The sequence below is a fragment of the Lynx rufus genome, unplaced genomic scaffold (genome assembly GCF_022079265.1).
Source record: "Lynx rufus isolate CCGP_SWC_20201006 ecotype Redwood Valley unplaced genomic scaffold, mLynRuf1.p SCAF_13, whole genome shotgun sequence".
Taxonomy (NCBI): domain Eukaryota; kingdom Metazoa; phylum Chordata; class Mammalia; order Carnivora; family Felidae; genus Lynx; species Lynx rufus.
In genome coordinates this window covers 24,888,767-24,916,757 of record NW_025814827.1, presented here as the reverse complement: position 1 = coordinate 24,916,757, position 27,991 = coordinate 24,888,767, and the positions used below count along the sequence as shown (strand labels likewise).

Here is a 27,991-nt window from a genome sequence, read left to right as displayed (position 1 = left end):
TCTATTTGCCTTTCTGTTTTATATACTAAATGTGTATTCCTTGGCAACATAGTAAAACTACCAAATCAAGGTTAAATTTATAAAAGAACTGCATGTTGATTTGAAAAAGCATGCCTTGGGGCGCCTGGGTGGCGCAGTCGGTTAAGCGTCCGACTTCAGCCAGGTCACGATCTCACGGTCCGTGAGTTCGAGCCCCGCGTCAGGCTCTGGGCTGATGGCTCAGAGCCTGGAGCCTGTTTCCGATTCTGTGTCTCCCTCTCTCTGCCCCTCCCCCGTTCATGCTCTGTCTCTCTCTGTCCCAAAAAATAAATAAACGTTGAAAAAAAAATTAAAAAACAAAAAACAAAAAAAAAAAAAAAAGAAAAAGCATGCCTTCCTATTCGTAATTTTCAAAGATAATTTTAATAGTTTAAGCTCTACGAAGTTTTTGTATTTGAAATTTTGTACATATCCTTCAAAATGAAAACTATATATTAAATGATCTCATTATAATAAGCAACTGCATAAAATTCTTACTTGAAAAATGCAATAAGAAGATTGACCATAATGATATACTGTACAAAGAGGTAGACCGCTTGAAGAAATGGAGTCAACCATGTCCCAGGACCACAGATTTGAGAGATAGTGGAATCATTTGCACACACTTTGGAAAGAAGAAAACAGTTTAGATATAGTATTCACACCAGTAACTATTTTAAATTAGTATTTACATACTTTTGAAGGAAGTTTCGATTATGTAGAAATCTGTTTCAGATTCTAGTAAAAGCTTCTGGGCAAGCAGTTGGAACACAAACTTAAAAATATTCCAACATAGGGGCACCTGAGTGACTCAGTTGATTAAGCGTCCCGCTCTTGATTTCTACTTAGGTCATGATCCCACAGTCCTGAGATGGAGCCCCCCATCAGGTTCTGTGCTGCATGTGGGCCTGCTTAAGACTCTCCCTCCCACTCCTGCCCTTCCCTGGCTTGCGCTCATGTTCTCTCTCTCAGTCTCTTTCTCAAAAAATCCAAAATAGAAAAACTTTGTGAAGGATGTGGGTATCTGTTCTAACCACCCTAATCTAGATGAGACGGTATACAGTTGTATTATGTATGCAATTCAAGGCAGGGTTTAGTTCAAGGAACATTAAGTAGAAGAAAATTCCCAGATTTAGCCACACTACAGCATTTCTGTAAGAAAAAATAACAACTATAAAAGGGTATGGTAAACTCATAGTAAATTTACAAACATGAAGATTACTGAGTTTATCTTACTATGTCACAAAAGAAGGTTGAAAGAGTGGTTTAAGTGCCTTTCAAATAGATAATGATTAGATTTTAATTCCTTGGTTTTCATCAACCTCACCAGGAATGTTTCTGAAACCAGAACACAGCTGAATAAAAACAAGGAAGGGAAGGGCTTTAGTACCCACCAGGGTATTAAAAGAATAAAGCAAAATAATTTAAGTAGGGTAAGCATTAGAATTAAATAATCATGAATTAGTGACAAGTTTTATATAAATGCTTATAATTAGCATTTGTTTAGTAATCATTTAAAAATATATACACCACTGAAACACTCAAATGCACAACGTTTTTTTGGTCTTAAAAAGCGTTATGACTCTTGGGGTGCCTGGGTGGCTCAGTCACTTAAGACTCTGACTCTTAATTTCGGCTCAGGTCACTATTTCATGGTTCGTGTGTTTGAGGCCCGACTTGGACTCTGCTGACAGCAAGAGGAGCCTGCTTGGGATCCTCTCTCTGCCCCTCCCATTGTGTGTGTGTGCGCACGCGCGCTCTCTCTCTCTCAACATTTTTTTAAAAAAAAGCTTTAGGAATCTATTTCTATTCTATTCACATTAGTTTGACAAAGCAAGTACCCAAGGAAGAGAAGGAAGGAGACTAAAAAGCTATATCCAATACTTTATAATACTAAACTAGAACTACATCAGAAAAAAAGCAGAAAATGAAAACCTGAAAAGGGCATTAAACAGGAAAGCATTAAACATAAAATTTGACCAGACTGGTAAAACCTCACAGTTTTAAGCAAAATCTGGTAACAACCATCCTCTAAGTAAATAGGTGCCTAGGGAGCAACACAGGTATGGGGTGAGGGAGGAATAAAGATGAGAGAGAGTATAAAAGAGATCAAGAGCAAAACTAACAAAGATTCTATAATGCAAAATAAAGATTCTATAATGCAAATGTAGAGGTCTGTAGAACGTCCCTGAAAGCTGGCAGCATCACCCATGTTCACAAGCTATCTAGCCTCATGAGCTAAAACAATTTTAAAAAGTTTATTACCTGTGCAGTTGAATTTTGTAATTCAAGAGTTTATCCACTACCATATTTGGATTAGTTCTAATCCTATTACCCTCACCCCAACTGTTTCGGAGATAAGCAGAATGAGGCCAATGTGAGCTAATGAGTTTGAAAGAACAGGTTCAATAGGGGGCTTCTGGGAAAGGGACATTTTACCCTTAAGGGAACCAAAGAAAACACTCTCTTTCCTCTACTAGTGACAATCTTCCAATCATAAAGGAAACCTGTATGAATCAGACATTGCGATTACAGAGCAGTGGGATAATAAAGAACAAATGTTAACAGCTATGAATTAACAAACTCCAAAGACCACTACCTCTGAATTCTGTGTCACATGAGCTAATATATGTCCTTATTTTGTAAGCCAGGTTAGGCCAGATTTCCATTTATGGCTGAAAAAGTTCTAAAAATACTTTTTTCCAATTAATTTTTGTAGTTCTTTTCCTCCCCCTGGGCTAAACTAATGTATTTTGAGAGGGCTTAGGTTAGTAATATTTTGACTTGTGAAAATATGTAATATTACTGTAATGCAATCTAACTTTAAAACATAAAATAACCAAAAGATGAATTTGTAAACATAAACCCTTACCATCAATTTCATATGCATAAACTTCACCAAAAATCATCCAGTATGGATGAAAAACTATATCTTTAGCAAGAGTCCAAGAAGGTGCTTCACGAGGATAAAGTATTGCTTTTCTGGGAACACCAAAACTAAGTAATACAAGAGCCATAATCACTACAATGTAGAACATATTGGCTACCTGTTAAAAAATGAACAACGTTAAAATATATGGGAATTTAAAAACAATGACAATTATTCATGTTAAAATAGTTTTTAACGTTGTAATAGACAACTAGAATCTTTTGTATTTCTTTTTATTTCTAGTATTAGCATTCAGGAAAAATCTCATCACTACATAAACCTTAATGTCAAGGAGATTATGTAAAAATTGATTTGTGAAGCTAGACAGGTTCAGATCATTTTCTATACAATGAACCACATCCTTGGTTCCAACTGGAGTCTGCTTATCTTGAGTCCATGAAGATTTAAAGAGGTATAGACACATGGGCAGATTCAGGGAATCAATTTCCACATGTGCTCTTTCTTAAAATTGTTGTATTGTTATACTGGAGGTTCAGACTCGCTCTTCTACCTCCCTTTGATATTTGTTCTTTGCCCACTTCATATACAAAAAGGTATTTGTTCTCACCCATCTTGAACTCCACACCATGGTGCCTTATCCTACACTGTGAAAACCTCCTAGGAGCTAAGTAAAACAATAAACTGAATTATCAGCATGGGTGTTGAAAAAATAAATGAAACTAATAAATGACTAAAAAATCCTTTTACAAATCAGGTAGTCTGCAATTCTTTAATTTCAACAAAGTTGAAAAAGAGCCTAATTGAACTATCACCTAATAAATCAATAAAAAAAAATTTACTGTTAAATCACAATGTGAATTTTGGTATCATTACTCAAGAATTCTAAGAATTAAGTGAAATCATTATTCAAGAATTCTAAGAGTTAATTTCTATCCACTTATCTAAGTGTACAAGTGCTCAGTATTTACATCTAAAAAAGTGAATACTGTCTTACTCCAACAACATAGTATTCATACACAAATAATAATCTACAGGGGGAAGACCCACACAGATTAAGAGACTACATTTACAATAAATCTGTACTTTAATCTACTACAATAAATCAACCTAAATAATTATTATGACATTTGCATATATTTGCAATAAATTAACAATAATTCTGTATCTCCCCTCTCTCTGCCTTTCCCATGCTCATGCTGTCTCTGTCTCTCAATAATAAATGTTAAAAAAATTTTTTTTAATAAAATAAAATATAGTTAGACAGATATAAATATTCTGTAGAAGAGGAACATGGGCCCCATAAAATTATACAGCAAATAAACCTGATCTAGCAGAAAAAGATAAAAAAAACTCCCCTAAAAAAATCATGTTGGAGATGTGATCTGTAGGATAAACCTAACTTAGTCAAAAAAGCTAAGGATGTCAGTGTAGATAAGGGTAGTCATTTCTGGCAGAAAGAAGAACATAAGCTATGGTACCATGATAGGGACTATGTTAAAAAAATTAGAGAAAAGCCTGTATGACTACAGCATAGTTAAGAGGTCAAAAACTGGTTAAGAGATGAGACTTAGATCTCTGTGATGGGTATTGAAGAGGGCATCTTTTGGGATGAGCACTGGGTGTTGTATGGAAACCAATGTGACAATAAATTTCATATATTAAAAAAAAAAAGACATGAGACTTAGAAAGCAAGGAAGATGTTTCTATTGGAAGAAACAAGGTAAAAAGTACATAAGATCTCCATCATTTCTTAAAACTGCATGTGAATCTATAATTAACTCAAAATTAAAAGTAAAAAAAGAAAAGCAAGAAGTCATACTGGGCAGGGTTTAAGGATTTCATTAAGTATAATGATCTCTAGGGGTAATGAAAAAGCTTTAGATTTTTTACAAAGCGGGTATGATATATTCAGATATGCAGTTTGAAATTACTCTAGCTATAATATAAAGATAGGCCACAGTGGTTATGAGTAAACAGATTTTACTACATTACTGCAGGTGCCAGATGATGGACTGGTTTAGGGTAGTAGTAGTAGTAGTAGTAGTAGTAAAGACGAAAAGAACTTCAACAAGTAGCTAATAAACTTGTATTTTTCATTCTCATCTCAAATGCTTCTAGAAAGTAGCATTTAAAAACTAAAACATTTTAAGATAAAACAAAAAAATATGGTTTTCATAATCTTATCCCATCACATATTTTCTTCAAAAGTTAATATCTGGAGGAATGGCTGATTTGAAGTATGAAGCAAATAAAAATGAAGTAACATTCTCTAATTCAAGCAAAACTATGTTAGTAACAGGTTTTTATGATTTTAAGAAAACATATCAATAAACCCATGAATATTATTAGATGCCTCTCAACTTACCATTTTTCCAATCATCATTACATAAGGTCCTGCCTGTTGATTTACAGCTAGAAAGTCTAGCAAACGCACATACCAAAATATTATGTTAAGACAGTAAATTAATCTTCCAGCAACAAAAACATGATTATCATATGCATTCTCAAAGTTCCATTTTGCTCCAAATCTTAGTCCAAATCCAATGAAGAAAGAAATTATAGCAATTGTATCACTGATATTGAAGTAATCACTAAACCACACTTTAATCTTCTGGCTTATTTTCCCAGCTTCAGACATAAAGATCTAAGGATAAAAAAAAAAAAAAATCTAAGCTGTGTAAGAAATCAGTTTCTTCCTATTAAAACATATACCATCATTCAATTATAATATCACAGTAGAATTTTATATCTTTTAATATTTCAAAGTATTTTTTTTAATTGAAGTACAGTTAACACATGTTACATTAGCTTTATGTATACAACATAGTGATTCAACAACTCTATACCTTATGCTATGTTCACAAGTGTAGCTACCATCTGTCACCACACAATGCTGTTACAATACCAATGACTATATTCCAACTATGCTGTACATTTCAGCCCCATGACTTATTCATTCCATAACTACAAGTCAGTACCTCCTACTCCCCTTCACTCGTTTTGCCAATCTCTCCTCTCCTCCTCCTCCACCATCACTTTGTTCTCTGTATTTACAGGTCTGTTTTTGTGTTTGCTTGTTTGGTTTTTTTTTTTGTTGTTGGATCTCATATATAAGTGAAATTATACAGTATTTCTCACATGGCATTTGGCAAAATATGTTTGATTATCTTGGCATCTGATGATGTATTTGACCACTAAAACAATTCAGTAAGATTATCAGAGACAGATACTACTTGTCCTCATTCCACATACATATATGTGTGTGTATATATAAACCCATATAAGTATGTATATATACCCACAAATAAATGACCTATTCAATCAAGGTCATCTTACTAATAATTTGAAAATCTCAAATTAGAACACAGTTCTCTAGAAAGTGAGATACTTCTGAAAGTTGTTTTATTTTTCATCGAAACAACAAAAGAATATCCTAGTAGAATCTTCCAAAGGTGTCTTATTTGCAGAAAGTAAACAACTCAGTGGTTTAAGTACCTGTACTTATCTCTTCCCTTAAATATAAAAATTAAAAAAAAAATTTTTTGGGTGAGGAATGGTAATATATTTACAGCTTTAAAATTATAGTGTATATAAAAATAAGTACTGAAGGGGCGCCTGGGTGGCTCAGTCGGTTAGGTGTCTGACTTTGGCTCAGGTCATGATCTCATGGTTCACGAGTTTGAGCCCCACATCGGGCTCTCTGCTGTCAGCACGGAGCCTGCTTCAGATTCTGAATGCCCTCCCTCTCTATGCTCCTTCCTGGCTTGTGCTTGCTCTCTCTCTCTCTTCTCAAAAGTAAATAAACATTAAAAAAAGTAAGTATTGAAAAGTCTCCCATCCACTCTTGGTTCCTCAGCCAATTAACTTCCCTTCCGACTAGAGGCAACCACTGTTATTATAATCTAAAGAATCCTTACAGAACTATTTTATGAATGTGCACTTAAAAAAATTCTTTGCAACTTTTTTCATTTAACAATTTAATTTTTTCAAACATGTTTGTAAAACAACAGATTCCATAAATATATAAAACATGAACTCATGATCCTCAGATCAAGAGTCAGACACTTGGGGCGCCTGGGTGGCTCAGTCAGTTAAGCGGCCGACTTCGGCTCAGGTCATGATCTCGCGGTCCGTGAGTTCGAGCCCCGAGTCGGGCTCTGTGCTGACTGCTCAGAGCCTGGAGCCTGTTTCAGACTCTGTGTCTCCCTCTCTCTCTGACCCTCCCCCGTTCATGCTCTGTCTCTCTCTGTCTCAAAAAAAAAAAAAAAAAAAAAAGAGTCAGACACTTCATCAACTGAGCCAGCCAGGCACCCCCACTGATTTCTATTCTTACACCACAATTTTTATAACAGTAAAAATAAACATGTTCTATAATGTCATCACCTACTGAAATGATAACACATACACATACACATACCCATACCCATACCAAAAAACAAACAAAACACCTTCCACACATATAGTAAGTTACTGGTAGGAAAAACTAAAGACATACCTCACGGACTTTCTCGATAGCATAGGTAAAAATATAAGCAATAACAATCCATTCTTGAACTGAAGGTAATCGTTCCATTTGTACAAGAACCACAAATGTATAAAGCATCAGAAATCCTAAGTATGCCAGCTAATTGAAAAAAATACAAAATATAAATAGTATTATGAAGTAAAATGTTTTACTATAAAAATTTTCAAACACACAGAAAGAGACTAAATGAACCCCTGTGAACTATCTCCCAGCTTCAATCATTAAAGTTTTAGAAGTAACTCTTCAGTGTATACACTGCTTTTATCAATCAAAATACAAATGGTTCCCAGAGTATAACTGTGTTGTTCTAGAACTTTGATGACTTTTCAGTACTTCACACAGGAGAAATTATACAAGATTTATGTTCTCAGCATAGTTCATATAATTCCATTTAACTTATACCTATATATTAAATATATTATAGAAATTCATCACTATCATCATCAAGAAACAAATACTACCTGCTTCCTTCTTCCCCCAACCAAACAGCATTCCCAGAAATACAACTGGTATTTTCCTAACTCCCAGTCACTGTGGATTTGAATCCCAAGAAATGAAAACAGATATGAAAACCATTTTCCTGGGGCACAGGGGTGGCTCAGTTGGTTAAGCATCCCACTCTTGATTTTGGCTCAGGTCATGATCTCATAGTTCATGGGATTGAGTCCTACATTGGGCTCTGCACTGACCTGATGGCATAGGCCTACTTGGGATTCTCTCTCTCTCCCTCTCTCTGCCCTTCCCTGCTAGCATGTCACTCTCTCTTTCTCGCTCTCTCAAAATAAACAAATTAAGAACAAAAAAAAGCATCTTCCCTAGGTAAGGGATCATCCCACTTGTGATACTCTTAACAGAAAAGATTGGGGTAAAGTGATAAGATCTATGTATAACAACATCTGAAGAGTCATTTCATTTCAGAGGAGACCCAAGACTTAGCTGACCCTTAAACAATTGTATTCAAGAATCCTCACATCACTCTCCTTGCCTCTCCAAGTGTTAAAATAAGCCATATTCATGATTAAAGATATGGCAGGGTAGGGAAGTAAACTCCAATAAATAAGAAGAAAGAGATATCTCTATTTGGCCACCAGGGCTATCCCTTTTTAAATAGTCACTCACATGAATGCAAACGTGATGAAAGTGAAAAACAATAAAATAATGACAAAATACACAATTTAAGAATTTTTCTGGGGGGCGCCTGGATGGCTCAGTCAATTAAGCATCCAACTTCAGCTCAGGTCATGATCTTGCAGTCTGTGAGTTTGAGCCCTCCGTCGGGCTCTGTGCTGAGGGCTCAAGGCCTGGAGCCTGCTTCAGATTCTGTGTCTCCCTCTCTCTGCCCCTCTCCCACTCGTACTCTGTCTCTCTCAAAAATAAATAAACATTAAAAAAAATTTTTTTTTTAAGAATTTTTCTGGGAAGGGGAATAAAAACTCATTCACTCAACCCATGGTTAAAAGTTGGGGCTAATCTCACATATTTCTTGAGGTGAGCCTCTCCCCCATGGACATATTTACCTGGGAGAAAAAAACTGTTCTTCCAGAAAGCAAGAGAAAAGCCAATTATGTGTCAGATGATAAAACATGTACTACAGTACGATTAAGGAAATAAGCCGATAAATAAAACGATATGAATGACCTAGATTACTTCTGACCTTCAAATTAACACTGCAAAAAGGTTCATTTCAAAAAGTCTAGGGGCGCCTGGGTGGCGCAGTCGGTTGAGCGTCCGACTTCAGCCAGGTCACGATCTCGCGGTCCGTGGGTTCGAGCCCCGCATCGGGCTCTGGGCTGATGGCTCAGAGCCTGGAGCCTGTTTCCGATTCTGTGTCTCCCTCTCTCTCTGCCCCTCCCCCGTTCATGCTCTGTCTCTCTCTGTCCCAAAAATAAATAAAAACAAACAAACAAACAAACAAAAAAAACGTTGGAAAAAAAAAAAGTCTACACATTCTCTGCAAAAATCCTAAAGCACAAAGACATGTCTTTCTGACATACTGACACAGTGTCTCTTCTGGTTAACTTTTGCCAATGTTTTTGGTGGACAATTAGTATTTGATACCCACTTACAAAGGCATATGGCTATCACAATTTTGCTTAGAAAATTTCTAGTTTCAATTTGATCTAAGATTTGTTAGTGTTTGTCATTTTTTATGACGGCAAATGAGATAAAACTAAGTTAAACATGTGCTCTTTTAAATGGAAAATGGCTTGTCAGTAATCTAAGTTATGTCAAAGTTAATACGGACTTTAGACCAAAGGTCCCCTAAAGCCTATCCTTTAAAACTGTTATGCTCATACAGCTTAAAAACATACAACATACCGTATTAAACCAGAATTTTACAATTGGTGCATGATAAAAGGCATAAAACTTTCGTGTAATGGGAAGCTTTTTTGATTTTATTTGTATCTCCATTTCATTCTTTCCTTCATTGCTGTCCAATATTCTTACTTCTTTAAACACTTCCTAAAATAAAAATAACACTTATCATATATTTATTCACAAAAAATTTATATTTACTTAAAAACATTTTTCTTCCTTACCATGGGAATCTCTTCTGCTATGTTCTGAAAGTTGTTTTCGCTATCTTCCATTGTCATTTGATGGGCATCTTGAGATTGTGGAATATGAGACATTTCTGCCTTTGTTTTATATTCTAGCATTAATATGGCAGGCGGAACTAAAATGCTTAATATGACCTAAAAATTTAGAAGCACGTAAGTTTACATTTTAAAATTAATGACCTTCAAGAATAAAAAGCTATTAAATATCTTGATTATTAGTTAGCCAGTTTGCCCCTGTTAGCATAGGGGAAAAAAAAACTCAAAAACATCATTTTTTACTTACATATTATATTTAAAGAGGCCCAGGTTGAATTATTTTAAGGAGTAACAAAACATGTCAGTATTATGATTATGATGATATAGAAAAGACTTAATAATTATTATAGAAAAATTATTATAGATGTGTCCTTTAAAAAAAAAACAGTTCAGGGGCGCCTGGGTGGCTCAGTCGGTTAAGCCTCCGACTTCAGCTCAGGTCACGATCTCACGGTCCGTGAGTTCGAGCCCCGCGTCGGGCTCTGGGCTGATGGCTCAGAGCCTGGAGCCTGCTTCCGATTCTGTGTCTCCCTCTCTCTCTCTGCCCCTCCCCCGTTCATGCTCTGTCTCTGTCTGTCTCAAAAATAAATAAACGTTAAAAAAAAAATTAAAAAAATAAAAAATAAAAAAATAAAAAAAACAGTTTATAATCTGTTCAGAAAACACATTTTTGTTTAAATAAAATTAAAGCCTTATGAAATTGCTATGTGCGTAATTTTATCCTAAATCTCAATGCAAGTGTTCCATGTCATAACATGATTATTCACCTTGTGCCTCTATAAACAAACAAGTTTATTTGTAAAATTTTATGTATTATTGCAAAATCCTAAAACACAAAGAAATTATAATTGTGTATCAGGTTTTCTATTGGTTAATCTTTCACCATTATTTTTATTAGATGATCAGTATTTGTTACCCACTTACAATGGTTAAACTATTTGCCTGATTTCTGCCTTCTACATTTCTGTACCTTATTTAAGATATAAGATAATGAAAAGGAAAGTTTAAAGTAGTATCTCTCACTGTGAGGAACCCAAAGTACCAGTCAACATTTTATCCAAATTCTTAACCATAAAAACTAGGTACATCCATTATACTTCAAGTAAATTAAAAGTAACAAATTATTAAGTTAGTAGACAGATCCTGGACTTGAGAATTTGAAATTATCTTTTCATAAAGAAGCAACTTTTTTTCATGCCTAGTCAGGGCTATAAACACCAACACTTCCATTTGTTGCTCTCATGCCTCTGGCTCAGAGAGAGGCAATAATCATTATACATTACACTTGAAAAGGATTCAGAGTGAAGAATAGGGAGGAAAAAAGAGGCCATTTCATGCCACTTGAGATAAAACGCCAACACTGCCACCTCCACCACCCTCATAAATCGGGGCATTTTACTATATATCTGGGCTAATTCCTCTGTTCTTTTTATCTAATCACACACTTCATACCAAATTGTTTCTAAAGTATACCTTGTACCAGGAATTTTTCCTCATATTCAGCCTTCCCATCCACATATCAGATAACAACATTTGCGTACAGGTGTGGGCTACAAAGGGTCTAAGTCTTGAAGAAACTGCCAACTTGAGGCAGGTAGAGTTACTCCAGTTTTTCAGTTCATAAGTGAGCAATTTCATAGCCATGGTTTCATCCTGTCTGAAGGACTGTTCCAATAATTCAACTGCGAGTTGACCAAAATCACTATCAAAAGATAAAATCCAAAACATTCATACTACCAAACTGCAGTTTTAAACATTATTCTTAAATAATTTCGTAACATGTTCCCATTTTTAATATTTTCACACACACAATCAGGGAACTGTAAGGCATTAGAATCACAGCTCTATGTTTTCAGGTATCTACTACTACGTGGATATCACAAAATATTAAAATATGTCACATTAAGAACAAGTCTGAAAAGGTAACTCTGGAGCACTTTCTCCTCATCTTGGAAATAAACCTGCAGTTTCACAGGAAACCCAAACTGACAATGTTCAGATGCTCTGTTCAAAAAGTCGTATCTATATAGTATTTCAAACATAGAAGAGGGTTGATAGCCAGTGGAAAGACTAATGTGAACAGGGACTAACCTAATCATGAAAACACCTGAACCTTAGATACTCAGTAAGTAATTCTAAGATCCCTGCTTGTTATTTTCAGTACAACTCTGACTCTCTTCCAAAGACAGTCCATTTTGGCAGAGGGAGGTCCTATTTTCTATCATAAAGTTTACTACAAAGTATCTTTTCAGCTTAATATTCTATTATTCCTCTAAGTGTAAACTTCTGTGAACTGTTACTCTTCAATATATGTAGCTCCACCTCTGAAATGCCCTTCTAGTTGAATTCATTTCCTTAGAACACAGTTCAAACCTCACTTTCTTCCTTTCCTTACCACTTCAAATGAAACTTTTCCTAATCGAATTAATTGCTAGTATGTGCAATTAATAAGATGACTTATGGATTTCTTTCTTGCCAAAATATTTAACTCTTGAATTTAAATATAATAAACCTCTTTTTACATGCATAAGCAGCAATGTTTCCTTCTGAATTAAAAAAAATAACAAATATATTTTAATTGTACCAATAAAATTATATATATATATACATATATACCCACACAGTGCATGACACTATAACCTCCATTTAAATATGATCTTGATGTATTTTTTAAATGAAATGATAAAATCTAACTTACTTAGAATACTGTTTCAATTCTTCTGAAGTATCATCTACGAGATCACTCTGCTTTGCTTCATATGCCATTGAACGATAGATCTTACAGGCAACTAATGCTTTAGCCATTGATTCTTCACCATGCTGCCATAAAAAACGGGCCATGACCTGCCTCTTCATAAGGCAAGCCCAAATTAACAGTTCATTAAGTGGATAAGGAAAGCGCTTGGTTTCTGGATCATCAATGTCTACAATTTCATCTTTGGCTCTTTTTTTCTTTCCTTCTTCCACAGCTGTATCAATCTTCAAGGGAAAACAAATGTCTAAGATTCATTATAATAAGGCCATATGACGTTAATCTCAGAATTTTATAAAATCTCCTTTGTACTGTTCAACTTCATACAACTGCACAAATCAAATCAAAATAGTATAAATTTTATATACTTGATTTTATTGTAGCTCAAATTTTACCAAAATGTTATTTCTAGAAAAAAAAAAAAGGTATTTGCATCAATAGACACTTTTCCAAAGAAGACATCCAGATGGCTAACTTATATATAAAAAAAAAAAAAAAATGCTCAACATCACTCATCATCAGGGAAATATAAATCAAAACCACACTGAGATATTACCTCACACCTGTCAGAATGGTTAAAATTAACAACTCAGGCAACAACAGATACTGGCGAGGATGCAGAGAAAGGGGTAAGCTTTTACACTGCTGGTGGGAATGCAAACTGGTGCAGCCACTCTTGAAAACAGTATGGAAGTTCCTCACAAAATTAAAAATAGAACTATCCTACCACCCAGCAATTGCAGAATGAGGTATTTATCTAAAGGATACAAAAATGCTGATCTGAAAGGGGCACATGCACCCCAATGTTTACAGCAACACTTTTGAGAATAGCCAAAAGTATGGAAAAAGTCCAAATGTCCATCAACTGATGAATGGATAAAGAAGACGTGGTGTATATATATTCAATGGAATACTACTTAGCGATGAAAAAGAATGAAATCTTGCCATTTGCAATAATGTGGCCGGAACGAGTGTAATATGCTAAGCTAAATAAGTCAGAGAAAGACATGTCATATGATTTCATTCATTGGTGGAACTTAAGATACAAAACAGATGAACATAAGGGAAGGGAAGCAAAAATAAGATAAAAACAGGGAGACAAACCATAAGAGACTCCTAAAATACAGAGAACAAACTGAGGGTTGCTGGCAGGATGTTGGGCGGGGGAAAGGGCTAAAGGGGCAAGGGGCATTAAGGAGGACACTGGATGGGATGAGCACTGGGTGTTATAAGTAAGTGATGAATCAACAAATTCTATTCCTGAATGAACAAATAATTTAAAAATGTCTTTGTAATAAAGTTTTCCAAAATTAAAGGGCCTAAATATTTCAATATCTGATAAAACATAATTTTAATGAAAGACAAGTTTGGATAAGACACATTGTCTTGCATGTTGTTAATCAAGTTAAAGTGGAATAAGAGGAGGCAGTTTAGCATTTATCAAAATATTTAAAAATTTTTATTATCACAGCTAAATACAAAAACTTAATAGAATTGTTAACTCATAATGAATATCTTTTTGTATATGGGAAAATAAATAATCAAAAATGTATCTACAAACATAAGTTGATTCTCACTAAAACAAGCAATTTTTTATTTCATAAATACTAGTAAATTAGAAAGAACAAAATTCAGAAAGGGTAGTATTTATGCAAACATACCTTTGGTCGATAGGGTTGTGCTGTTTTAATGAAATGATTGTGTCTCATTTTTTCCTTTTTATCTGCCCTATTGCCAAAAGATTCATGACTCTTGCGCAACTGAGGAGTGCTGCTGGAGGTATTTCGGCCAGACCTCTGAAAATGAAAGCTTATTCGTTTTTACAGACTTAAATATACTAATATGCTATAAAAATTCAATAATCAATCCAAATATATATATATATATACACACACACACATATATACATATATGTGTATATACACACACATATAAATATATAAATATATACATATACACACATATACATAAATGTGTGTGTATATACATACAAAAATGATTTTAGATTTTGATTACAAAATATTTCTATGTATCTTAGTTGAAAAAACCATTTTTAAGACGATGTTACTTCACTGTTCTTATATTTAGTTTTAAACTTCTAAAGTGTATGAATTTTTAACTTACAAAGTGTATAAAGTACACATATAAACCACCCCCCCAAAATATTACATACCCGATTATTTCCACCAAGACTATTATAAATTAACCGAAAACGTTTCCGAGTGTAGGTGCATCTGTAAGTTCCTCCCATAAGATATTCAATAACAAGTCCTATATCAATTAGGGTGATCTTATATCCTGGAGGAAGATTTCCCTGGAAACAAAACATTAGTTTTAATTTTTTTTATGTTTATTATTTTTGAGAGAGAGAGAGCAAGCAGGGAAGGGACAGAGAGAGACGGAGACACACAGAATCGGAGGCAGGCTCCAGGCTCTGAGCTGTCAGCACGGAGCCCGATGCAGGGCTCGAACTCACAGACCACGAGATCATGACCTGAGCTGTAGTCGGCCGCCCAAATGACTGAGCCACAAAGGCGCCCCAAAAACATGAGTTTTAAATAGACAAGATATTTCTCAATATTTCCATTCATGCCTATAAAGACACCTACTCTCCAAAAGGACAAATGTTCACTTGTTACAGGAAGCTGGGGTTGCAGCTATCTTTGCAGGAGAAGGGAGTAACTTGGTCCTCCATTTCCTCTGTAAGAAGAGACAATTCTGAAGTTCTGAAAAATGGCTTGCAGCAGCAGATCCTTTATCTTTCCACTGCTCTAATACTTCACACAAAGAGGCAAAGGAACTTCTAAGACCCAAGTATTCCATTTTCACTGTGGCACATACCATAAATTGCATTTTCCTGCAAAAATAATGCTATAATTGCTACTTATGTTTCCAAATAAGCCCGTAAGTACTTATAAGTATTTTTTTAGCCAAAATTATATTGGCTATATTATAGGTTACACAAGTTTTTATAGCCTCATCTAAGATTTAAACTACCACTTGTAACACTGTTTAGAACTAAGACTTCATTTCCCTAGGATATCAATTTACAAATAAACTGGAACAGGAGCCATTTGTGAGTTTGGAAACACTGCCTGTTCAGAATCAAATATTTGGTTAATCTCACTAAATAATCTTAAAAGGGCTTAATCATAAGATGATTTACATATATCAACTAATTCTGCCCTTCTACCATCATCATTCTTTCAATTTTCCTAATTATCACCTCATGAACTTAGTACTTTAAAAAATGTTTATACAATGGGGCACCTGGGTGGCTCAGTCGGTTAAGTGTCCGACTTCGGCTCAAGTCATGATCTCACAGTTCGTGAGTTCGAGCCCCACGTCTGGCTTTGTGCTGACAGCTCAGAGCCTGGAGTCTGCTTTGGATTTTGTGTCTCCCTCTCTCTCTGCTCCTCCCCCACTCATTCTCCCTCTCTCTCTCAAAAATAAACATTAAAAAAATGTTTATACCTTTTATAATTTGGTTTCATCTGTGAAGTTTTAAACTTCTAGATACTTATATTCTTTAATCTCCAATTTAAAAACAAAAAGTATTTTCATCTTAGGTGCAAGATTTTTGTTTTTGTCTTGAGCAACCTCAAATTATACTTTATGAGCAAGGATGTCATATACGATATTTTTATTTTTATTTGTGAAGAGAGAACATGCAAGTGCATGAGGGAAGGGCAGAGTGAGAGAGAGAGAGAGAGAGAGAGAGAGAATGAATCTGAAGTAGACTCCATGCCTAGCACAAGCCCAACAATGGGACTGATCTCACCACCTGAAATTATGACTTGAGCTGAAATCAAGAGTTGGACTTTTTTTTTTTTAATGTTTATTTATTTAGTTTTGAGAGAAACAGAGCACGCAAGTGGGAGAGGGGCTGAGAGAGAAAGAGAGAATCCCAAGCAGGCTCTACACTGTCACCACAGAGCCCAATGCAGGGCTCAAACTCACTAACCATGTGATCATGACCTGAGCCGAAATCAAGAGTGGTATGCTTACCCGAATGAACCACCTAGGCACCTCTGTCAAATTAAAAAAAATAAAACTAAAGGGGTGCCCAGGTGGCTCAGTAGGTTAAGCGTCTGACTCTTGGTTTCAGCTCAGGTCATGATTGCATGGGTTGTGGGATGGACCCTGAGTATTCTCTCTCCCTCTCTCTCTGCCCCTTCCCCACCTGTACTTTCTTTCTCTCAAAATAAATAAATAAACTCAAATTAATAAATAAAAAATTTGACAAGGGTGCCTGGGTAGCCAGCTCAGTTGGTTAAGTGTCTGACTCTTAATTTCAGCTCAGGTCATATCTCACAGTTAACAAGACTGAGCCCCCATAGGGCTCTATGCTGAGCATGGAGCCTGCTTGGGATTCTCTCTCTCCCTCTCTCTCCTCCTGCTCTGCTCTGCTCTCTCTCTCTCTCTCGAAATAAATAAACAAACATTAAAAAATTAAAAACATAAAAACTTCACAAATGCCATTAGGATATGGTCCCATTTAAATGGGAAATAAAATTACAGGAAATAATGCGAGTTATCTAAAAAAACAATAAGCAGTTTCTCAAACTATACAGATAATACTTATAACACTCAACTTTAATTTGAATTGAAAATAGTCAATTACTGCCTTTACTTTAGGATTTTTCACTTACGGAAATAAAAAAAATTGGCTTATTTAGTATAGCCACCAAGGTAAAGATAGTGTATACCAAATCTTATATTTGTTCCTAGAATTAACAACTACAGTTCTTTCTGCTAACCCACATAAGTAAATCATAACGCAAATGTGTTTTAGAAACTGCTGGACTGGAACCTGGGTAGCTCAGTTGGTTAAACGTCCAACTTCAGCTCAGGTCATGATCTCTCAGCTCATGAATTCGAACCCCTCGTCCAGCTCTATGCTGACAGCTCAGAGCCTGGAACCTGCTTCGCATTCTGTGACTCTGAATCTGTCTCTCTCTGCCCCTCCCCAGCTCATGCTCTGTCTCTGTCTCTCAAATAAACATTAGAAACCCGTGGACTAAAGGTCTCTCCCATCACTCAAGCGTCTAGGAAGAAAAAAAAAAAAAAAGCTTTAATTATTTAAACAACAAAACAAAAAAAAAACAATGTGAAATGTCCAGAATAGGCAAATCCAGACATACGGAAAGTAGATTAACAGTTGCCAAGGGCAGGGGCAGAGGAGTAGAGAAAGTAGAGTAAGGAGTAGAGAAAGAAACAGGAATGGAGAGTGACTGCTAATGGGTTAGTCTAAAATTAGACTGTAGGAGTGACTGGGTGGCTCAGTTGGTTAAGCAGCTGACTCCTGGTTTCAGCTCAGGTCATGATCTCACAGTTTGTGAGTTCGAGCCCCCAGTGGTCTCTGTGCTGACAGCACAAAGTCTGCTTGCGATTCTCTCCCTCTCTGTCTACTCCTTCCCCACTCATGCTCGGGCTGCCTCTCTCAAAATAAATAAATAAACTTTTTAAAAATTAAAAAAAAAAATTTGATTGTAGTCACAGTACCACAACTCTGTGAATATACTAAAATCCAATGAACACTCTGAATGAATTTTATGACATGTAAAATTTTTTAATAAAGTTATAAGGGAAAACACCTGGAAAAAATTGAATTAAAGAAAAAAATATTTTTAAGTATAATAAAGTCTAAGTTTTTTCCATGGGAAGCTAGTTTAGTATTAAATAAGTGACAAAACACAAAAAAATCAAAACAGAAAATGACATTTCTATTTTAATTTTTCAGTTATTTAATAGTACACTTACATATATTAACAAGTAAAAGTTTGAAGAATTCTAGAAAGCATTTTAGTTCAGAAACTACAAAAATATTTCAGTTAATTAAATGAATACCTTTTCACCTAGGAAAATAAAACTACTGGATACCAATATTTTAAATGACTATAAAATTTTTAATAGATGTCTAAAACTATTAATTCACAAAGAATCCCAATAGAAGAGAAGGGAAATATTAGTACATCAAGTTTAGTCCCCACAGAATGGCTTTAAACCACATGACAGTGCTATATATTCCACCATGACCAATACTGAATATGAAAAGAGAAACCATGCGCACATGAACGCAAACATTTCAGCACTTTTGGCAAACTCTGCCATGAAGATCATCATCCAGTGTTTCCCTCAATGTCTTTATTCACAGTCCTCTAAGGCCCAGGAAACAAATTTCTTCTGAACACAAAGAAGATACATTTTATCAATAATCTTCCATTATGGACCAATGAGCATTATGAAATTCATCACAGTCTATCTCAGATGACTAGAAGCTCACAAAACTTGGTCTGAGTATAATTAACTTTCCTTTTTTCTTGATTTCTGGTACACTATTCTCTTTACTTTTGTTACCACAAATGTAGCCCTTACTTTACCTTGTTCTAAAAAGCGTCACTTTATTGCTATTTTTGAGATGGACATTACTTAAATGTGTTTTAGGAACAGATGAAGTGTAACCAAATTTTTAAACTGCATTTTCAAAAACAAAAATAATCTCTTACCTGTTTGACATCCCGAACAAGATGAAAAAGCATTGGATTAGTTGGACCTTGTTTCTTTAAGGAGAAAAAATTAGAGCGAACTATTACTTTCTTCTAAAATAATTTAACAACTTCTCTTTTTGTTACTTACTGAACTTTATCAACCTTCTTGCCCAAATCATATTTTCAGTTAAATAAATTCTGTTCATAAAATGGAGCAAAGAAAAAGATATAATCATTTTGTATTGTCATATTTACCTTCATTAAGATGTGTAATTTATGTTGTTTTACTTATGCAGAACACAAATTTATAATCATGAAAACATTTAAGTGTCACAATTATATCTTTAATCTACATTTCTTTAATTGGTAATGGAGCTTTACACTCTTCTTATTAAAATGTACCTTGTTTCTGCCACTAAATCAAGTTGCATCAATACTTTAAATATTTTGGATAATAAACTTTAAAAATTTATATATGTCATCTTAATTTCCACCTAAGGAAGTTAAAACGGAATACTTACATCCATAAATACCTTATTATCTTACTTCCACTTACGTATACTATTAGACTAAACACAAATGTCATTTTTACAGTAATCTTATGTTGATGGTGTCCTGTATTTTGAAAAAAACCCCAGTGTGTATGTCCCCCATCAAGGCTGAGGTAAATGGACCAAAAATGTATCCTAAACTTTTTAGACAGTGGTCTGATCCATCTGAAACCTACTACGGTGAATTCTAGGCAGCATCACAAATCAAGACACTTATTTTCAATATTTTAAATCTATTGTTTAAAAGAAATATCAAATGGGATTTTCCTCCCATCACTGTGTTATTAATTTTTAAGAGGTTATTATAGTAATCAACTCAATCTACTTGAACATTTTGACCACATATACTTGGTAATAGATTTTCAAATCTCAGTGTGTAAACCTCTTATTTCTTTACAAATACTTTCTCTTTTAATTATTTTTCAAATGTTTATTTATTTTGAGAGAGAGAGAGCATGAGTGAGGAAGGGGCAGAAAGAGGGGGGAAGGGAGACAATCCCAAGCAAGCTCTGTGCTGTCAGGTTTGTGTAGCGCTCAAACCCACGGACTGTGAGATCATGACCTGAGCTGAATACATGGGTCAGATGCTTAACTGACTGAGCCAATCAGGTGCCCCCCAAAATATTTTCATTTCAAAATTCCGTATAATATCTAAAGATGACTGTAACTAATATTGTGTATATTGTGTATTTAGCCTTACTTTGCTCTTTCTTTTTACAATATTTTTTAAAGTTTATTTATTTATTTAGAAAGAGAGAGACAGCAGGGGAGGGGCAGAGAGAGAGAGAGAGAGAGAGAGGGAGAGAGAGAGAGAGAGAGAGAGGGAGAGAGGGGGAGAGGAAGAGGAAGAGAGAGAGAGGTAGAGAATGAATCCCAAACAGGCTCCGCACTGTTAGTGCAGAGCCTGATGCAGGGCTCGAACTCATAACCATGAGATCATGACCTGAGCCAAAGTCAGACACTGAACCGACTAAGCCACTCAGGTGCCCTCTTTTTACTATTTAATCTATCCACTCAGAACCCAAGTTTTCTCTGGCAATTCTTCCTTGTATGTTAATTTTTAAAAAATAAATACAAAGTATTTCACATTTTTAGGTATTAGCAAGTTTCATTATATTTTCTCTAACAGTATATAATCACATAGACATGCAATATTTAGAATTCTATTTTATCTTAATCCATTACTGTTTATTCATTATATTAATTTCTTAGTATAAAGGAAATATATTTTAATATAGCAGTTTTCAAAGTGTGTCCAGTTTCCCCTGATGGCCCCCAAGACTCTTTCAAAAGGTCCATGAGATCAAAAATATTTTCAGAATCATGTTAAGATATTTGCATTTTTTCATTCTCTCTCTCTTAGTGATTAGTGTTTTCCAGAGACTTCTTGATGTATGATATCATAAGATTAAATTCAAAAGCAAATATAAGAATCCAGTTGTCTTCTATGAAGCCTGATACTAAAGAGATTTGTAAAACAGTATATGTATTCTATTCTCTTCACTTTTTTTTCTCGAAAAATGTTTTTTTGTGTTAACATGTGACAGATTATTATTGTTACCTAAACAAACTAATATTTTAAAAATTTCTTGGTTTTATTCTGTAATATGGTAAGTATCGAGACACATAAACCCTTTTAAGAACAGCTCTTTTAAGTCCCCAATAATTTTTATGTAATAGGACATTGATACCCCAAAAGTTTGAGAGCCACTACTTTATCATATTATATAATCCCTTAATGTTAAAAAAATTTTTATCAGTAACTGATGCTGAAAAGTTTATCTTAATAATTTGAATTACACATTAAAAAAATTACTTGCCTTGCTAATGGGATCAATTTTTATTTTTATTTTTTTATATCTGGTTTATATTTCAAGGATAAACCTTACTTCAGCACAATGAATAATCCTTTTAATTTTTATATTTGTTCACTAGAAACAGAAGGTCATCAAAGTTCAATGTAACTGTGCTAGACATTATTAAAGATAAAAAATGGGGGAAAAATAAGGATATAATCCTTATTCAAAAAAAATTTATAATCCACAGGGGAAGATACAATTGTCCTCAACTAACTTCCTCAATGAGCTTCATGGAGGCAGCAGCATGGCATTTGAACTATGTTAATAATGAATAAAATTCCAGTAAGTAGAGAGTAGCTGAGAAAAACACACTGCAGTGTGTAAACAAGAACTGCTTTTTTGTTAAGTTTATGTTTTTGAAGAACAGTAGGAAGACAATGTAACAAACATTTATGGAAAGGTACGGGTGGGAATAAAAGGCCAAGTGAAAGAGCTATGACAAAATTTCAAAAGCTGGAGAGCTTTGAAAATCAAGCAAAGAGTTTGGGTATTATTTTATACACACTGGGAGCTATTAAAAGTTTTTTATTTAAATTTTATTTAAATGTTAGTTAACATACCTTGCAAAATTGGTTTCAGGAGAATTCAGTGATTCATCACAAGTGCCCTCCTTAGTACCCATCACTCATCTAGCCCATCTCCCACCCACCTCCCTCTGTCAACCTATAGTTTGTTCTCTATCATTAAGAGTCTCTTGTGGTTTGTTCCCTCTCTTCTCTTCCCTTCCCCTTCCCTTTTATTCATGTTTTGTTTCTTAAATTCCACACATAAGTGAAATCATATGGTATTTGTCTTTCTCTGACTTATTTTGTTAGCATAACACATTCTAGCTCCATCCACATCATTGCAAATGGCAAGACTTCATTCTTTTAGATGGCTGAGTAATATACCATTATATATATGTGTGTGTGTATATATATATACACACATACACACCACATCTTATCTATTTATCAGTTGATGAGCATTTGGGCTCTCTTCATAGTTTGGATATTGTTGATAATGCTGCTGTAAACACTGGGAGGCATGTACCTCCTTTGAATCTGTAGTTTGTATCACTTGGGTAAATACCTAATAGTGCAATTGCTGGATTGTAGGGTAATTCTATTTTTAGTTTCTTGCATCCTCGCCAACATCTGTTGTTTCCTGAGTGGTTAATTTTAGCCATTTTGACAGGTGTGAGGTGGTATCTCATCCTGGTTTTGATTTGCATTTCCCTGAAGATGAGTGATGTTGAGTATCTTTTCAGGTGTAGGTTGGCCATCTGGATGTCTTCTCTGGAAAAGTGTCTATTCATGTCTTCTGCCCATTTCTTCACTGGATTATTTGTCTTTCGTGTGTTAAGTTTGATAAGCTCTTTAAATATTTTGGATACTACCCTTTATCAGATATGTCATTTGTAAATATCTTCGCCCATTCCATAGGCTGTGTTTTAGTTTTGTTGACGGTTTCCTTCACTGTGCAGAAGATTTTTATCTTGATGAAGTCCCAATAGTTCATGTGTGCTTTTGTTTCCTCTGCCTTCAGCAACATGTCTGTTAAGAAGCTGCACCAGTCGAGGTCAAAGAGGTTGCTGCCTGTGTTCTCTTCTAGGATTTTGATAGGTTCCTGTCTCACATTTAGGTCTTCCATCAATTTGAATTTATTTCTGTGTATGGTATAAGAAAGTGGTCCAGTTTCATTTTTCTGCCTATCCCCATCCAGTTTTCCCAACACCATTTGTTGAAGAGACTCTTTTTTCCATTGGATATTATTTTCTGCTTTGTTAAAGATGAGTTGACTATATGGTTGGGGAGTCCATCTGTGGGTTTTCTACCCTGTTCCGTTGATGTGTGTGTCTGTTTTTGTGCCAGTACCAAACTGTCCTGATGACTATAGTTTTTTGTTTTTTTTTTGTTTTTTTTTTTTTTTGAGAAAAAGAGAAAGAGGGCGCAAGTGAGCAAAGGGAAGAGAGACAGGGTGGGGGTAGGGTGGGGGCGGGAGCGGAGCTCATGTTTTTTTTTATCTGAGGCAGGGCTTGTGCTCACCAGAAGCAAGGCTCAAGCTCACCCGTTGTAGGACTCAAACTCACAAACCGTGAAATGATGACCTGAGCTAAAGTCAGATGCTTAATGCCTAAGCCACCCAGGAGCCCGCCTAAAGCTTTGTAATAAAGCTTGAAATCCGGAATCATGATTTGTTTTTTCCTTTTTCAGTATTGCTTTGGCTATTTGGGGTCTTTTGTGGCTCCTTACACATTTTAGGATTGTTTGTTGTAGCTCTGTGAAAAATGCTGGTGGTATTTTGATGGGGATAGCATTGAATATGAAGATTGCTTTGGGTAGTATAGACATTTTAACAATGTTTGTTTTCCAAACCATGAGCATGGAATGCTTTTCCATTTCTTTGTGTCCTCTTCAATTTCCTTCATAAGTGTTCTATAGTTTTCAGAGTATACATCTTTTACTTCCTTAGGTTTATACCTAAGTATCTTATTGTTTTGGGTACAATTGCAAATGGAATAAATTCTTTTATTTCTTTTCCTGCTGCTTTGTTACTGGTGTATAGAAATGCAACAGATTTCTGCCCATTGATTTTATATACTGCAACTATGCTAAATTCATGTGTTAGTTCTAGCAATTTTTTGGTGGAGTCTTTGGGTTTTCTACATAGAGTATAACATCGTCTGCAAATAAATAGTGAAAGTTTGACTTCTTCCTTGCCAATATGGATGCATTTTTGTTGTCTGATTGCTCAGACTACGATTTCCAGTACTATATTAAATAGTAATGATGAGAACGGACATCCCTCTCTTGTTCCACACCAGAGAGGAAAACCTCTCAGTTTTCCCCACTTGAGGGTATTAGCTGTGGGTCTTTTATACATAGCCTTTATGATAGTCCATCTATACCTACTTAGTTTTTAACAAGAATGGATGCTGTATTTTGTCAGATGATTTTTCTGCATCTATTGACAGGCTCATATGGCTCTTACCCTCTCTTTTATTAATGTGAGGTATGTATCTGATTGATTTGCAAACACTGAACTACCCCTGTAGCCCAGGAATAAATCCCACTTGATCACAGTGAGTAATTCTTTTCATTTACTGTTGGATTTGATTCGCTAGTACCTTTTTTTTGTTTGTTTTTACAATTGCTAGTATCTTGTTGAGAATGTTTGCATCCATGTTCATCAGGGTATTGTTTTTAAATTTTTTTTTTCAACGTTTATTTATTTTTGGGACAGAGAGAGACAGAGCATGAACGGGCGAGGGGCAGAGAGAGAGGGAGACACAGAATCGGAAACAGGCTCCAGGCTCTGAGCCATCAGCCCAGAGCCCGACGCGGGGCTCGAACTCACGGACCGCGAGATCGTGACCTGGCTGAAGTCGGACGCTTAACCGACTGCGCCACCCAGGCGCCCCTGTAACTCTCCTTTTTAGTGGGGTCTTCATCTGATTTTTGAAGGAAGGTAATGCTGGCTTCAATGAGTTTGGAAGTTTTCCTTCCATTTCTATTTTTAGAACAGTTTGAGAAGAATAGGTGTTAACTCTTCTTTAAAGGTCTGGTAGAATTCCCCTGGGAAGTCATCTGGCCCAGGACTCATTTGTTGGGAGATTTTTGATTACTGATTCAATTTCTTTGCTGGCTATGGGTCTGTTCAAACTTTCTATTTCTTCCTGTTTCAGTTTTGGTAGTTTGTGAGTTTCTAGGAATTTGTCCACTTCTTCCAGATTGCCCAGTTTGTAGGCATATCATTTTCATAATATTCTCTTATAACTGTATTTCTGTGGTGCTGATTGTGATCTCTCCTCTTTCACTTGTGATTTTATCTATTTGGGTCCTTTATCTTTTCTTTTGGTAAGTCTGGCTAAGGGTTTATCAATTTTGTTAATTCTTTCAAAGAACCAGCTCTTGGTTTTGATTTTTTTTGTGTGTTTGTTTCTATATCTTTTATTTCTGCTCTAATCTTCATTACTTCCCTTATTCTGCTGCTGCTGGCTTTAGACTTCATTTGCTGTTCCTTTTCTAGCTCCTTTAGGCGTAGGTTAGGTTATGTATCTGGGGCCTTTCCTGTGTCTTGAGATAGGCCTGAATTGCACTATACTTCCCTTTTTGGACTGCATTTGCTGCATCCCAAAGGTTTTGGACCATTGGGTTTTCATTTTCATTTGTTTTCATGTATTTTTTAAAATTTCTTCTTTAATTTCGTTCTTTAGTAGGATATTCTTTAATGTCCATGTATTTGAAGGCTTTCCAAATTTTTTTGCGTGGTTTACTTCAAGTTTCATAGAGTTGTGATCTGAAAATATGCATGGTATTATCTCAATATTTTTGTACCTGATGAGGGCTGATTTGTGACCCAATACATGATCTGTTTTTGGAGAATATTCCACGTGCACTCAAAAAGAATGTGTATTCTATTGCTTTAAGATGAAATATTCTGAATGTATCTGGTAAGTCCATCTGGTCCAGTATCATTCAAAGCCATTGTTTCTTTGTTGATTTTCTGCTTAGATGACCTGTCCACTGTTGTATGTGGGATGCTAAAGTCCCCAACTATCACTGTATTATTATCAATGAGTTTATTATTAATTGATTTATATACTTTGGGTGGGTCCAAGTTGGGGGCATAAATATTTATAACTGTTAGATCTTCTTAATGGATAGAACCCTTAATTATGATATAATGCCCTTCTTCATCTCTTTACAGTCTGTTTTAAAATGTAGTTTGTCTGATTTAATTATGAATACTGTGGCTTTCTTTTGACATCCATTAACATGATAGACAGTTCTCCATCCCCTCACTTTCAATCTGCAGGTGTCTTTAGGTCTAAAATGAGTCTCTTGTAGGCAGCATATAGATGTATCGTTTTTTTTTATCCATTCTGATACCCTACATCTTTTGATTCTCCAGAGAATTTAGAGTGATTATTGAAAGATATGAATTTAGTATCATAGTGTTACCTGTAGAGTTGGTGTTTTTGGTGATGCTCTCTGGTCCTTTCTACTCTTTGTTGCTTTTAGTCTTTTTTCTCCCCCCTCCACTCAAAGAGTCCTCCCTTAAAATTTTCTATAGGGCGGGTTTAGTGGTCACAAACTCCTTTAGTTTTTGTCTGGGAGACTCTTTATCTCTCCTTCTATTCTGAATGACAGCCTTGCTGGATACAGTATTCTTGGCTGTGTATTTTTCCGATTCAGCACGTTGAAAATACACTGTCACTCCTTTCTGGCCTAAGTTTTGTGGACAGATATGCTGTGAACGTGATTTGTCTTCCCTTGTAGGTTAAGGACTTTTTCCCCCATGCTGCTTTCAGGTTTCTTTCCTTGTGTGTGTATTTTGAGAATCTGACTATGATATGTCTTGGCAATGGCTGCCTTTGTTGAATTTAATGGGAGTTCTCTATGCTTCTTGGATTTTGATGTCTGTGTCCTTCCCCAGATTAGGGTAAGTTTTCAGCTACAATTTGCTCACACAAACTTTCTGCCCCTTACATTTAATAAATTACTGAGTTCCCTAAGTCTGCCTTCATGATCCCTGACCTTTGTTTCCCTCTTCTTTACAGCTTCATTATTTTCCACAATTTTATCTTCTGTATCACTAATTCCCCCTCTGCCTTGTCCATCCTCATTTTTATGGCCTCTATTTGGATCTGCATCTTGGTTATAGCAGTTTTTAAAACATTTATTTATCTTGAGAGGGAAAAAGAGCATGTGAGCAAGCAGGGAAGGGGCAGAGAGAGGGAGACAGAGAATCCCAAGCAGGCTCCATGCTGTAAGCACAGCCTGACACAGGGCTCAACCCTACAATCCACAAGATCATGACTTGAGCTGAAATCAGGAGTCAGATGCTTAACTGACTGAGCCACCCAGGCACCTTGTTGCTATAGCATTTTTAATTTCAGTCCGTGTAGATTTCGGGTCTTTTATCTCTGCAGAAATGGATTCTCTAGTGTCTTCTATGCTTTTATTCCCCAAGCCCAGCTAATATCCTTATAATCATTTAAAAAAATTTTTAATGTTTATTTATGAGAAAGACAGAGCACGAGGTGGGGAGGGGCAGAGAGAGAGAGAGAGAGAGAGAGAGAGACAGAATCCAAAGCAGGCTCCAGGCTCTGAGCTGTCAGCACAAGAGCCCAATGCGGGGCTCGAACTCAGGACTGCAAGATCATGACCTGAGCTGAAGTTGGACGTTTAACCAACTGAGCCAACCAGGCACCCCTAAATTCTAGTTCAGACATCTTACTGCATTGATTAAATCCTTGGCTGTCATATCTTCCTGTTCTTTCTTTTGAGGTGAATCCTCTATCTTGTCATTTTTGATTACAA

General features: G+C 35.5%; 1 protein-coding gene across 2 annotated transcripts in view; it reads right to left on the bottom strand.

Moving 5' to 3' along the window:
• TRPM7 (transient receptor potential cation channel subfamily M member 7) overlaps positions 1–27,991 on the bottom strand; it is a 123,184-nt gene that overhangs the window by 35,994 nt on the left and 59,199 nt on the right. For both annotated transcript variants that reach the window (XM_047075116.1, XM_047075115.1), the window contains exons 13-23: positions 19,292–19,345; positions 14,956–15,096; positions 14,444–14,578; positions 12,729–13,009; positions 11,504–11,732; positions 9,974–10,129; positions 9,753–9,896; positions 7,404–7,532; positions 5,274–5,552; positions 2,891–3,065; positions 517–643 (exon numbers count right to left, since the gene is read on the bottom strand). In XM_047075116.1, the coding sequence (XP_046931072.1) occupies positions 517–643; positions 2,891–3,065; positions 5,274–5,552; positions 7,404–7,532; positions 9,753–9,896; positions 9,974–10,129; positions 11,504–11,732; positions 12,729–13,009; positions 14,444–14,578; positions 14,956–15,096; positions 19,292–19,345 (1,850 nt within the window). The remainder of the gene's footprint in view (positions 1–516; positions 644–2,890; positions 3,066–5,273; positions 5,553–7,403; positions 7,533–9,752; positions 9,897–9,973; positions 10,130–11,503; positions 11,733–12,728; positions 13,010–14,443; positions 14,579–14,955; positions 15,097–19,291; positions 19,346–27,991) is intronic.